Consider the following 15,160-nt stretch of genomic DNA (forward strand, 5'->3'; position numbering starts at 1 on the left):
AGGAGCTTTATACAGGAGATTTTTTTTTTGCAAGGCAGTGGGGTTAAGTGGCTTGCCCAAGGCCACATAGCTAGGTAATTATTAAGTGTCTGAGGCCAAATTTGAACTCAGGTACTCCTGACTCCAGGGCCAGTGCTCTATCCACTGCACCACCTAGCTTCCCCCCCCCCCAGATGTTTTTTTAATTAAAGATTGGATAAGAAAAATTCAAGTAGTATAGCAGAATTCTTGGGGTAGCTGGGTGGCACAGTGGACACCAGGCTTAAAGTCTGGAAGATCTGAGTTCAAATTTGGCTTTAGACCCTATATAATCATGAAAAAGTCATTTAATTTCAATGTACCTCAGTTTTCTCATCTATAAAATGGGGTTAGTAATAGCATCTACCTTCTAGTAGATGTTGTGAAAATCAAATGAGATAGTAATTGTAAAGTGCCTAGCACATAGTAAGGGCTGTTATGTTAGCTATTATTATTATTATTATTTATTATTATTATTGAGGTGATGATGATGACCTTAAACATCTCCAACCCTCTTCTATGTCTTTAATTTTTGAAAGGCAGAGGTTGGGGGGCACTAGGTGGAAGATCATGCCCAGGTAACCTTGGTAGCAAGCAGAGCTCTTCAAAGAGATCCTCAATTTCTAGTTCACACTGAGCTCAACAAGACTGACAATTAGGACACATGAACTTAGCTCTGTCACTAAATGATGGAGCAATCTTGGTTGAGTAAATTCAAAATGAATATTTATAGAACACATATTTTTCTGTGCAAAGCACTACTGACCTATGTGGATCCTAGTAATCTGGGTTCAAATTTTTGCCTCTGACACTGTATGATCTTATGGGGTCATCTAACTTTCTCGGGTCTGTTTCCTTATGTGTAAATTGAGAGTTTGACTCAGCATTTTCTGTGGCCTTTTGCAGCTCTATATCTATATCTTCATCTATAAAATGAAGAAATTTGACTAACGAGATAGTAGCTCATACCACTTTGAGTTTAACAAAGTTCTTTCTCCATAGAATTCAGTGAGAAAGAGCAAGTGTTCTGCTTCATAGATAAAGAAACTGAAGCTCAGTGACACTCAGCAATCAGGTACTGGAGATTGGACTTTAATGTTGATCTTGGCCTCCAAAATGTGTTTAATTTCCATTCTACTAAACTGCATCTATATCACGGGCTTTTAACTAAGGGTCCATTAATTTGCTATAAAAATATTTTGATAACTGAGTTCATAATGTTTCCTTTGCAATCCCATGTATTTTATTTTATGAATTTAAATTTTTTTTTTCTGAAAAGGGGATTCATTGGCCTCACCAGTTTGCCAGAGGTATCCAGGACACAATAAAGGTTAAGAATTCTGACTCTAGATATTTCCAACTCAAAAATGTTATGATTCCATGGTTCAATCTACTAGGCTGCAAGCTTTTTGAAGGAAAAAGTTGTTCTGTTTTCCTTCTGTACTTCATCTAACATGTCGTCTTCCCCAGATCCTACCTTGGGGTAACAAGCACAGGACAGGAGTTCTATAACCTATAACAGGTACTCAACTGATACCTTATGACTGAGCATTGCCAAGTACTTCATGGACAAAGGCATTGGACTGTGGGCCAGAGAAATAGCACTTAATCCTCCCTTAGTGGCTCCTTCCTGGTACGGAAATGAGTCTTGTTCAAATTGAGGGGGAAGGAAATGACTATTGTGGGAAGCATAGAAAGCACTAGAGGAACCTCCTCCCCCTACAGACATCCTACCCTCAGCAGGGAAGAGCTATCTTTTGAACCCTGTGAAGCAGCCTGGGGTATGTAGTAGAAGTACCCTGGATGTAAGATCAGAAAATTGGGTATCCATCTCTACTGTTTAATTTCTCATGTGACCACAGGTTTCACCTCTCCAGGCTTCACATTTTTTCATATAGAAGATGAGTCTATTTCACAGGGATATTGTGAGGGTCAAATGAGATTGTGTATTTAAAGCACTTTAAAAACCATAACATGTTATTACTCCTGCTGCTTCTCCTCAAAATTAAAATGGGAGCAGAGTCAGGGATGAAGCGGGCTCCCCCACTAACCTTTCATGTCATAGGTGAAAGTGAACTTCCAGAGAGGCATAGGTTCAGATAGATCAAGGTCTAAGTTTTCTTACCTGAAAAATGAGGTAGTTAAACTAGATGGCCTCTGTGGCCCCTTCCAGCTCTAGGCCTGTAATCCTATATCTTAATGACACAATTAGTTATGTGTTGGATATAGTCCTGGACCTGGGGTCACAAAGACCTGATTTCAAAACCTGCCTTGACCTCTTATTGTATATGATCCTAAGTAAGTCACATAATCTCTCCCAATATGTTTCTTTTTCTGTAACCCCACACACACATACATGCACACACACACACACACCCCTCATTCTTCAGATTCTTGGGAAGCAGTGTGGTTGGATTTAAACTTCCTAATCTATATAATTCCTTCCTTGACTTTCTTTACTGACTCTGAGGCTGGACAACTAAAACATAGAAGCCATATTTCATTCAATGAACATTTTTTTAAGTGCTTACTATATGCAAAACATTATGCTATGTGCTGTGAATACAAAGTTGCCTATGGTCTTAGAATATTGTTGGTTCTCCTTCTACATAGGCACCTTTGTTCATTATATCATCAGCCTCAATAGTCTCCTAACTGACCACTCTGGTTTGAATCCCTGCTCCATTGCAGCCTTCACACAAGATGCCCAAATCATACTAGTGTATCTCTTGATTCACTTTGCTCTTCAACTCAAAAACCTTTAGCTGTTCTCCATTGTCTATTGAACAAAGTATAAACTTCTGAATCTGGCTTTCAAGCTTCTCTACCATCTGGCTCCCACTTATGTTTCTGGCCATCTCTCATAATACTTTCCTTCATATAGTTTCTGTTCCAGACAAATTATATTCCTCTTCATTCTCTATTTTTGTCCCATCATCTATAACCTCTGGATCTTGTATCCCTCTCCTCTAGAATGGATTCTTCTTCAAGCCCATCAATCTCTACATGTATTCATACATAAACATGCCTATGAGTATATCTTGTTTGTGTTTATTATATGCATACATTATATCTATGAGTTAATATGCATGGGTATGCTATATAGCATGCACATGTATATATGCACATACATGTGTTTGTATACATACACAGTCTCAAAAGTCTTGGTATAGTTCAAAGTTTTTGGAACATACACATTTATACATGCATGTATTCATGTACACATGTACACATACATACATGTATGCTGTATACCTATCTATATCCCCAGTATTCAGAGCTGAGCCTCCTTACACACTGCAGGCATTAGATGTTTGTTGAATGAATTTTTAGCTATATGGTGAGTTCCTTAGCCCTATGTTTTACCCAGGTTCCTCATTGTGACTGGGTTATGTTCTTGACTTTTCAAAAGTGATGGCTCTGGAGGGCAGGGTCTGGCAGGCCCTTCCAAGATGGTGAGGTTTCCAATAGGTCCTAGGAAGGAACTGTGCTCTGACTTTCTCAGAACCAGCTTCTAGCTATTTTCAGAGCTAAGGTTGACTGGTCACTTGGCAGTCAGTTTTTTGGACACTGAGACTAGAGAAGACCATCTTCTAATTCCAGCTTTCCAACAAAGCCAAATTCATAGACCCTGACTGAGAGACACAGGCAGTCTGTAGGACATATTTTTCTACTCTTCCTGCAGTCTACATCCTTGAAGAGAATGCCCTCAAGTATACCTATAATAATGAAATACTAGATCTTGGAAGTATCAGAGAACATTTAAATAGAGTTTCATAATTACCGTACAGCAGCTACAAAAAAATGAGCAGCTAGGTGACTAAGTAGATACTATACTGGACCAGCAGTCAGGAAGACCCAAGTTCAAATTTAACCCTAGAAACTAGCTGTGTGGCAATGGGCAAGTCACTTAGCTCTGTTTGCCTCTGTTTCCTTATATGTAAAATTAGTTGGAGAAGGAAATGGCAAACTTCTCTAATATCTTTGCCATGAAAACCACAAATAGAGTCAGGAAGAGTCAGACATGACTGAAAATGACTGAACAGCACAACAAATACAACAGAAATAGTTTCAAAACAAATATTGCCTGACCCTTGGCTCTCTGCTTCTTCTGTCATTCCCCATTTCCTCCATCTCCCCATACTTGCCCTTTGAAGCTCAGTCCTTATCCTAATTTGACCTGCTAACTTAGTATCACTTCAGGGGTCAGATTCCATACCCTTGGTGTCCAAAGCCACAAATCAGTCCTGGGTCTAATAATGCTATTTACTAATCTAGAAAACAGAAAAATTGTACTTGAGTTCTCTTCTAGCCCTAAAACTATGACCTTGTGTTCCCAAGGATATTAGCCCTATATTGGAATTCCCTCCCTGTTCCAACTCCCCTGTCAAATCTTCAGAAAGTCAATCTTAGACTTAAAGGAGAGATAATAAGAAGAATCAAAGAGAAGGGTGGTGGGGAGAGGCTCATCAATCTGACTTTCTTGGAGCAATGAGCTTTAAGTCATATGACCTTGGTTTGAGTCATAAGATCACAGATATGGAATTGTAAATGCCCTTAGAAATTAAGTGATTTGCCCTAAGTTAAGAGCAAGGATTTAAACTCTGGCCCTAAAACTTAAGGTTAATTGATCTTTTCAGGTACCTCCCAATTTAGTGTTCCCTCTCTATCACTTATGAGCTCAGGAACCTTGGACAAGATGCTTAATTCATAACTTCGATTTTATCATCTGTCAAAAGAGGATATTCATACCTGTCCTGTTTACTTCAGAGCTGTGAGGGTCAAAGGAGTGACTGGATATGAAAACATTTTGGGGGCTACTGTATGAGAGTTGACAAGTAGAAGGCATTTGTTTGTCACTATTGTTATTTCTGTCCTTATAGGGAGCCCCCTGCTCTCTTCCCTCCTCTCCTGTGTCCATATTCTCCTTATATAACAAGTCTAGGCCTGTCTCCATGTCTCCCTGCAGCAATACGGGAGCAGAGAAGGGTGTCGGTTTCCTCTCTCCTTTGGCTCTGGAGCAAGGCAGGAATTTGCAGTTTCCTCCTGACAAGGCCCCCTCCTGCTCTGTGGGAACACCCTTTGAACCATGTAAGGGAGAATTAACCCTAATATTTCCTCCAGCTTTCCTCCTGCATGTTTATTTTTTCATTCTCTCATTTTCCATTCTGACTCCAACTCAGTTCATTTATAACTCCTTCACTAATATGTTCACCCACATCCTAATACAAAACTTTTTTTTATGAAGAAGGAGGGGAAGTTTCTTCTGGTAGCATAGAGAAGGCATGGTGCTAGTTGGTCTTGGCTTTTTCCTAAAGGTTGTAGATCTTTTAGAGCATAATTAGGAATTTGATGGAATGAGAAGTCAACAGAACAAATCAGCCCAGATCAAAGCAACTCCTCTCCCCACCCCCCATAACATTCACTGATAGCTCTAATCTAAAAGGTAAGGGTTTCTTACTGGTCTTTGTAACACCAGTCAACAGTCCACAACATCCTGTCATTCCCTTTATAATGCCTATGTTGCCTGTCAAGAGACATTTCTCCTAGTCCTATTGGTCTATGGTTAAATTGCTGTTTCAGAAGGAAACCCGAAAAAGACTCACCATTTTGGTTTAGTTTAGATGATAGTTTGGTCAATCTGCCTGACAGTAGAACCAATGGTGTTTCATCTATAATGTCTAGCTCTAAAATTTGACTTAGCCACAGAATAAGTTATAAGGATAAAGTACAGAAGTGTTATAATATAATGATTAAGGCCAGCATTGTAGTGTGGAAAGATCTTTGAGATCTTTGTGACTAAGAAGCGGGAGGTGGGGGGTGGGGGGGGTGGTTTCTGGTCCTGGCTCTCCTGCTAACTTCCTGTGTAGTTAGAAATCTGAGTCCCTTTCTATAAAATGATGAATCTTTGTTATGTAATCTCTGATTCTTATTCAATTCAATTCATCCAGCATTTATTTAGGGCTTGCTATGGAATAGATTGGTGCTCTGATATTGGAGATACAAAGACAAAAAGTGAAAGGTCTTTTCAAAATTTTTAATTGTTAAATTATTAAGGTATAGTGAAAAAAACACAAGATATATGTAGAAGACCCAGGTTAGAGACTGTGGCTTGAATTCCAATTCAAGCCTGGGTAAAGCCTTTAATCTACCAGCTTCAGTTTGCTCATCTGTAAAATGGAGATAATAAGGGTACTTTCTTACCCATCTGATATGAAGATCAAATAAAATACTGTATGGAAAGTGCTTTGCAAAACTTAAAGTGATACATAACTGTCAGCTATTATTATTGATATTATCAAAATCATCAATATTGATTAATTGGGGGTCACTAATTGGAAACCATTTGTTTTCTAACCTCATTTTAGAAATGAAAAACTTAGTCCCAGAGTGAAGTAGTGATTTAAACCCAGGTCTTTCCCCCCACCTTTGGAGGCAATGTGAGTTAGGTGACTTGCCCAATGCTAGTAAGTGACTGAAAGTGGAACTGAACTCTAAGGCTGGCAGTGCGCACTGCATCACCTAGCTATCCCAACCCAGAAATTCTCGATTCTATTCATTACAATCTATGACCTTTCAAGGAATATTCATTGAATAATGCCTATATGCAAAGTTCTGTGTTCATTAGGAATATGCTAGCAACACGATTCTGGAAATCTAGTCCCTTTTAGAGCCTCAGTGATACATAGATGTGATGAAGAGATTAATAGTGAAGGCTAATGTAAAATCTCATCCCAGAAAAATCTAACCCTTGAGAGAAGGGAAATGATAGAGTCCTTACCGCTTTGGTACATTGGACATCTTTCCCCAGCAGCCAATTGAGTTCCAGGTTGCCTTCACCCTGATAACAGGATTGTAAACGTTCTTTGATCTGGGTGTTAATGGCCCGAATGGGGAAGGCACAGAGGGCCGAGTCATCAGGAGGGTGGTGATACTGCTTCTGCCCCTTGGAAAAGATGGCAAAGAGGACATCGTCCTGGCTGCTGATATTCAAAGCCCTGGCCAGAGAGTCTCCAGGTTTTGAGAGGTAGGCAGCCTGTAGTAGCCGGTACTCCACCCCGCCCCGAGTACAGCCGAAGGGCAAGGAGACGTAGGAATGGAACTTGGGGTCATTCTTGCAGAGCCGCACAATGCGGGAGGTATAGAAGAGGTCCCCCGCCGAATTGATGGCAACACCTTCTGGAGTCTCGGGCTGGACGGTGAGGAAATAGACGAAGCCACCACTGGCGAAGCCATAAATGTAGAAGATGTCAAAATGGGAGACCAGGGCCAGGGTGTCCGAGGGGATCTTGATGAGAGAGGAGACAAAGTCGCTGTGCAACTCATAATCTAGCATGGCTGAGGATTCTGGGTCCCGTGGAAGCTTGCGGCTGGACAGCGTCGGGAAGTAGTCCTGCTTGCCATCCACTGCCGTCCCGATGAAGAGCTTGCCGTCTTCTCCCTCGGAGCGCACAATCACTCCGTACATGGTGCCTGTCTTGTTTACACTGGATAGGTAATGCTCTTTTTTGTGGGATGGCTCTACAAGGATGAAGAGGTCATCCAGCCGGAGTAACTTGCAGACGCCTTGGTAGAGGCTCCCGCAGGCCAACAGGCGGTTTTCAGAGTAGTCAATTATGAGCAGCTTGTTAACATTGTTGGTGAGGGTGAGCACCTCACTGCAGGGCTGGACGATGAGGGGGGGATAGCAGGACTTGTTGTCCTCCTCTGGCCCGGTCTTATGGGCCACCTGGATAGTCAAGTTGCCCGATAGTTTGTAGACCCGGTTGATGGCCCCCACATACACTGCGCCTGTGCCTCTGTGTACAGTCAAGTGGTTGAAGGTCCAGTCTCTGTTCTCTGAGTGGAAAGTGCTGAGTGGGGCTGTGCCAGCTATCAGGGGAGAGAGCAGCACCCAGACCACTGAGAACAGAACCACTGACCAGCCATGGGAGCTGGGGACCCGAGGCCAAGGTCTCTTTCGTTCCATTCTGAGGGGGGGTAGGAAGAGGAGACAGATTCTCCAAGATCTAGTGTATCCCACACTCCAAAGGTGAGACTCACATGGTTCTGGAAAACACAAAATGGAAGTGATCAGAAGCAAGTCAGCTTTGGAGAGCTGTTAAGAGACATAGCACTGTATAGCGTGCAGAGTCTGCACTAGATCCAGTCTCAAAGGCCACCAACAAATGCTTGGCTATGAGACCCCAGCAAGTCGATTAATCTCTCAAGAGTTCTAGGCAACTCAGGAGACAATAAAGGGAAAAAAAAGTGCTGCCTAACATGCCTTCCACATAACAGGGTTAGGGGAGCAGCACCCCAAGAACTGGAAAATCCACATAAAATTTTGTGACCCTCCCTTCCTAACAGAGACGTCTGGGTTTTTTTTTCCTTTTTCTTTTATGGGGTACATAATTTTTCTTTTTCTTTTATTACAGTACTTTATTGTAAAATTTGGGTTAAGCATTTGGTCATAGGCTATATGTAGGTCAATGTTAAGTAAAAATACTTTTTTCTGTGTCATTTGCTGGCCTTTGTGGGTCATCTGAAACTTCTGTAAAGCTCTAAAAAATTCCTATTTAATTTCTTAGGCCAACCTGCAATATATGGAAAGTGATAGGGAAAGTGGAGACTTGGGAGGGATAATTATACTTTGGTAGAGGGAGTTGCCTCCCCTGGGAGTCACCTATCTCAATGAAATCACAGGTCTAGTCGCTATCCTATTAGGGAAAACACAAAGCAGAAATGTTTTAGAGACAAAGAGGATTGAAAGTCCTTAAATAATCCCCTCTCTGGTTCCTGCATGATCTTAGGAATTCTTTTCCCTTTTCCATGCTATAATTTTTCAAACTGCAATAATGGCTAGATCCTAACCAGTTCTTAGGGCCACTCAAACAATCCTAGAACTTCTACCAATTAATTATTATACATTATTAATATGTAAATATTTTCCCTATTAAAAGTGATTCCATATCTATTATCCCCCAAAAAGCCTAAATGGTGAAATTGAGGACCAGATCAAAGTTAGATATCTTTTTCCAGGTTAAACAGCTAGTTAATAACAGAGCAAAGACTAGCCCCTGACTCCCAGCTCAGATCATTGGATAACCCCGATCTCAATCCTAAGCTTAAAGACTGAATGGCGCTTGCCTCAGTCAAACTGTGACCTGGGAAAGATCTTTAAAAATCCAAGGGATCCCACTGTATCCAGGGCCATCCCCAGTCATCCTGATCCATACCTGATCCATACTGAGGACTCCAGGGGAGAAAATAGTGAGGATGGTGACTTTGGATAGCAGCCCCTCCCTTAAATCCAATGTACTTCCCTGATGTCTGGATCTTCTTCAAGAATGAAGGCTGAACAACAACCTCTGTGTCCTTTTTTCCCTCCTTTTCTTTTCCTATTTGTGGGTGCTCTTCCCAAAAGTTCAGGAAGATTTCTTGGAGTTTATAGACCCCAAATCACCCAGCCTCTCCATGATAGGTCTCCAAAAGGTTTCAGGCTATGCCCAATTGGCTATTGCTTGAGTTCTGATTGACTCAGTAAATTCAAACAGCAATTGTTTCTATTTTGGCCAGAAACCCTATGGGTCTTACTCTCTAGGATTGTTTTTTTTTGGGGGGGGGCTATGCAAAAGAAGCTTTTTGCTTCTTTTTCTTTCTTAGTTTTACTCTTCCAACAATTTTTTTTCTTTCTTTTTCTTTTGGGGAAGTAGTCATTCTCTTTGCCTCATCTCTCTCTCTTACTTAACCTTACTCACTGGATGGGCATTATCTCAAACTGTGATCTGAGAAAGCCTTTAAACTTTAAATCCAAGTTCTTCCACTGTATCTCCAATAGTCTTGATCTATATCTTGCCCCTGGACCCAGATGACTCCAGAGAAGAAAATAGTGAAACTGGTTACTTTGCACTGAATTCCCTCACTTAAATCCAACTCTCTTGCATGTCATGGCATCACCTTCCTGATTGAGGCCAAAAGAGAAACAACAATAAAAACAGTAAGGAGTTCATTCAAATAAAAACTTTTAGTGTTTTTAAAGATGTTTGAGGAACATATTTCAAACTCAACCTCAATCTCTTGTGTTAGACTGCTTTGATATTATACTTTAAGGTTTGCAAATTTCCTTCTTTCCTCACTGAAGCCTTCAGTATTGTTATTTCCATTTTATAGATAAGGCAACTGAGACTCAGAGAGGTTAAGTAACCTGCCCAGGGTCACATCACTAGCAGGGACTTGAGACAGGATTTAAATCTGGTTCAAGGTGATGCCTCTCTTAATAACTTCCATTTACATAACACTTAAAAAAATGGTTTTCTATGATTTGCCCAGGATCATACAGCTAGTTAGTGGTCTGAGGTCAAATTTAAACTATGGTGCCACTACGGTGCCAGACCTAGCACTTGAAAGTTTGCAAAGCTCTGAATGTGTGTAATTTATCTCATTTGAACCTTCCATTGAACAGTGAGTTAGATGCTATACCTTGCTATCTCCAACTCCATTTTACAGATGAAGATTTGGAGACTCGATAAACCACTTGCCCAAGGTCATCTAGTTAGGAGGCTGTATTGGAACCAGTCTTCTTGATCCCATGACCAGCATTCTTATCTCTGTTTAAACTCCTTTTCTTTTCTATCTTCTGTGGAGAGGAAGAACTGGTTGAACTATTTTCTCAACATAAGTAGGACAGAACAGTGACTTTGGAATCAGGGGAACTAGGTTCAAATCATGCCTATGCAACTTCATTTCATGTCTCTTATAAAATGAGACATTTGTACAAGATGATCCTTAAGTTCCTTTCAACTTTAAATCCATGATCTAATCATTCTGTAAAAAGTTGCTTACAGACTTGCTCTACATGAGTAATTTCAGCTCCCATTTCCCCTCACCTTTCTTTTTTGAAGAACAACTAATCCTTGTTCTTTACCCTCACAGTCAGGCACATTTTCAGTAAAAAGGCATTGTGGTTTTCCAGTTGAATTAGGTTGGGCTAATGGCCCGAAAGTGCCACTCAGAAGGAGGAACAGCCCCAGGAAGGCAGGGTTGCTGATTCCTCATCCATTTGGACAAGGAAAGTCCAGCCACCCCCAGCAAGCTGCTTAATTCTGTATCTCAGCTTTTGCTAATGGAAGTAGTTTTCTGGGTCACGTTCACTCAACCACAATGTACCCCCTGGACACTGCAGGGTAGAGAGAAGCAGGGGGGAATAGAGGTTTTTGGGTCACTCCAACTCCAGGCATTACTTGACTATTCATTTGTGAAATAACAACAAGAATAGACACAACTCATATTCTAGCTGCACATTAAGATTACTACTTTGGATAAAAAAAAGTCCTTGATCTTTATTGGCCTCAGTTTCCTCATCTGTAAAATGAAGGACTTGATGACATTTGAATTTTCTTCCAGACCTTGTATATAAGATCCTATAAGGTTTTCAAAGTGCAAGTAGTCTAGATCAGGGGCTATTCTGAGTATGAATTAATCCAGATTAAAAGGTAATGGGGAGGGTGGCTAGGTGGCTCAGCAGATAGAGCATCAGCCCTGGAGTCAGGAGTACCTGAGTTCAAATCCGACCCCAGACACTTAATAATTACCTAGCTGTGTGGCCTTGGGCAAGCCACTTAACCCTATGTGCTTTGCAAAAACCTAAAAAAAAAGATAATTGGGAAATATTTAACCTAATAAATACAAATACAATAGATCATAAATCATTTTAACATGATTTTCTAAGTCAATTTGTAACCCACAGGGATTCTTACAGATGACTTAGCAGGCCTCTTGTTTGTATTTGAGTCTAAATGTTATTATATTTACTTTTATGAAAAAAAAAACAGGTTAAGAGAAATGGAGGGGGTGAAGAAGCCACCTGATGCGGTGGAAAGAGTTTTGAATTTGGAATCCTAGGGTCAGGCTTCAATACTTTCACTTATAGCCTGTGTGAACTTGAGAAAATCACAGAACTTTTCTAGCCCTTTGTTATAAAAGTTAGGAATTAGATTTGATGATTTCTATTTTAAGTGACACTCATTTAAAAAATATTTGTTGTTGTCGTTTCTGTTCATGAGTGTCTGACTCTTTGTGATCCCATCTGGAATTTTCTTGACAAAGAAACTTGAGTAGTTTACTATTTCCTTCTCTGGCTCATTTTACAGATGAAGAAACTAAGGTAAACAGCGTTAAGTGACTTGTCCAGGGTCATTTATCTAGTAAGTGACTCAGGCCTGATTTGAACTTGAGTCTTCCTGATTCTAGGTCTGGCCCTCTATCTTCTTCACTACCTAGCTACCCTCCTTAAATACATATCAAATGCCTAGTGACTGTAGCCTTTAGCTAGAAAATGAGGAAGAGGAATATTTAGGTAGGATGCAGTTTTTGCCTCTAAGGGGTTTACTTTATAGTCTAGAGACAAACACATTGTAACTACAACAGACAGACTTACATGATAAATACATTAAAAGGTTGTGAAACAAAATGTTATATGTCTGAGAAGGGAATGAGAGAAAATTTTACAGAAAAGGTGACATTTGAATTGAGTTTTAAAAATGCTATTAACAGTGGTAGAGAAAATGGTGTTTTAGACAGGGGAATAGTGAGAGTACAGACATGGAGCTAGGAGAGTTGTTCAGTGGTTTTAATCATGTCCAATACTTTGTGACTCTGTTTGGGCTTATCTTGGCAAAGATATTGGAGTGGTTTGTCATTTCCTTCTCCAACTCATTTTACAGATGAAGAAATTGAGGCAAACAGGGGTAAGTGTCACAGTTAGAATCTGAGTTTGAATTTGAACTCAGTTCTTCCTGAATCCAGGGCCAGTGCTCTATACAGTTATGCACACTAAATAGTTCACTTGGACTATAATTCATGAAGAGAAGCAATGAGGTAATTAAAGAAAGGTCAGATAGTTCCCAGATTCTAGAGGCCTTGAATGCAAAGAAATTTAAACTTTACTTGGAAGGCAATCAGGAGTCACTGAATATTTGTGGTATTATTTATCCTTCCTAAACCACTGGTTTTCCACTCTTCATGGCCCCATTTGGGATTTTCTTGGTAGAGAAACTAGAGTAGTTTGTCATTTTCTTCTCTGGTTCATGTTACAGATGAGGAAACTGAGGCAAACAAGGTTAAGTGACTTGTCCAGGGTCATACATCTAGCAATCATCTGAGGTCTGATTTTGAACTTTAGTCTGTCTGATTCTAGGCCTAGATGCTCCTCTAACTATAGTAGGCTGTCCTCTTTACTACTTACAGTTTCCTCATCTGTAAGATGACCTCTGAAGTCCCTTTTGGCTTAACATGTATGATCTCACATCTTGGATCCTAAGAATTTGGAGTTGAGGAATAACATGATAAAGATCTATGCTTAAGAATCGGGAGAAAGCTGTTATGTGTGTTGGGATTGTAAACATCCAAGTGGAAGGTGGAAATCTCATTCAAAGACTTTGAGGAGCCGCCTGAACCCTGCCCCATCCGGCTCAGCCAGGTTATAATTAGAATAGGATACAGCCTTAGGCTTCTCCGCCTTCCTGGCCTTCTAAATCCTCTATTCTGAACTCTACATTCAAGTCTGACAGCAGTTCCTCCTTGTCCTGGGCAGAGTTCCTGAGAAAGACTCTGGGCCAGAGTCACCCCAAGTGCTCATGAGGGGGAGTCATGAAGTCCCAGAGGCCTCCTAGAAGAGAGGAAAGCAATAGCAGCAGGACTCACGGGCTGACCTCAGATCCTTCTGCCCCAGCCCTTCCTCCCCCACGCACACTGGCAAAGCCTTCCTCCCCACTGGAGCTCCCAACAAGCTAGCACTCCCCCTTGGAAGCCAGAGGGTATTTTTAGCTGCCTTCCAGGGCTGGAAGTTAGACTCAGATTTCAAGAGAGGGAAATGAACTAAAGATAATCTCAGGATTGTCAGAGGCTCACCAAATTCTCCAGATAAAGGAACATCTGAGAAGAAAGTTTTCTGTCATCAACCCCACTCCCACCATATTTTTGGGTAGGAAGATGCCCTCTTCCATCAGAAAAGGTAGCAAACTCAGAGTTCAAAGAGTTATTCAGATTCCACTTCTGTGTGACTTGCTAGGTGTGTGACTATGGTCAAGTAAGTCCACTTAAAGGTTGCTAAGTGGTGTAGGGCCTGAGTTCAAATTCAGCTTCAGACATTTGATATTTGTCAGCTGTATGACATTGGGCAAGTCAAAACCCTATTGCCCCCAAAACAAAAAAAAAATGAGAGAAAGAGTGAGAGAGAGAGAGAGAGAGAGAGAGATAAACATTAAGTCTACCTCTCAAAGTCTCAGGTTCCTTATCTGTAAAATAAGGATAATATTACTTGTATTCCCTCCCAGGGATGTTGAGAGGCTCAGATGGGATATTTGTAAATTTGTTTCCAAACCTTAACCATTAATAACATTTATAAAGTGTTTTAAGATTTGTGAAGTACTTTATACAAATATCTCATTTTATCTTTACAACAATCCTAGAAAGTAGATACTATTAAGATGCCCATTTTTACAGTTGAGGAAAGTGTAAAAGAAGATACAGGTTAAATGATTTATCCAAGGTCATACAATTAGTAAATGACTTTGGATTAAATTTGAATTCTGGCCTTCCTGACTCAAGAACCAAAGTTCTACCCAATTGTATACCTAGCTGTCTCATTTGTTATATATTGATTATATTATTATTTGCTTGGGGGGGTGTTATTATGAAGCTCAAATGAGATTATGGTGTATGTAAAGTAAAGCATAAACTTTAAAGCCTTTCTTATTGGTCTCCCTGCCTCAGATGGTTCAGGGGATAGAGCACTGACTTTGAGTCAGGAGGATGGGAGTTTGAATCTAGCCCCTGACATTTACTAGCTGTGTGATCTTGGGCAAGTCACTTCACATCCAGAGCCATTTCTAGTTGTCCTGATTGCTATTTGGCCTTTGGATTCAGATAGCTCTGGAAGAAAAAGTAAGGCTGGTGACACAGCACAGCACTCCCTCACTTAATCCAATTCATGTGCTAGTCATGGCATCACCTCCCTGATGTCATGGTCTTCTTAGAAGAAAATGATGACAGATATCCCCCTCTGACTCAACCTCCATACTCCACAGTGATTTTTCTAAAATTAGGTCTGATCTTTATTCAATAAACTCTTGTTTTATATTTGACTCCCTATTACTTCCAA

General features: G+C 40.6%; 1 protein-coding gene across 3 annotated transcripts in view; it reads right to left on the minus strand.

Annotated features, from left to right (window-relative positions):
• The window catches only part of PLXNA2 (plexin A2), a 321,485-nt gene that overhangs the window by 271,966 nt on the left and 34,359 nt on the right, over window positions 1–15,160 (minus strand). For 2 of the 3 annotated variants that reach the window (XM_074222562.1, XM_074222563.1), the window contains exon 2: window positions 6,800–8,067. In XM_074222562.1, the coding sequence (XP_074078663.1) occupies window positions 6,800–7,987 (1,188 nt within the window). In that variant the 5' untranslated portion in view covers window positions 7,988–8,067. Of the gene's footprint in view, window positions 1–6,799; window positions 8,068–10,479; window positions 11,603–15,160 lie in introns of those variants that run through there. The other variant, XM_074222561.1, reaches the window with a different exon arrangement.

This window comes from Macrotis lagotis, chromosome 2 (genome assembly GCF_037893015.1).
Source record: "Macrotis lagotis isolate mMagLag1 chromosome 2, bilby.v1.9.chrom.fasta, whole genome shotgun sequence".
Lineage (NCBI taxonomy): Eukaryota > Metazoa > Chordata > Mammalia > Peramelemorphia > Peramelidae > Macrotis > Macrotis lagotis.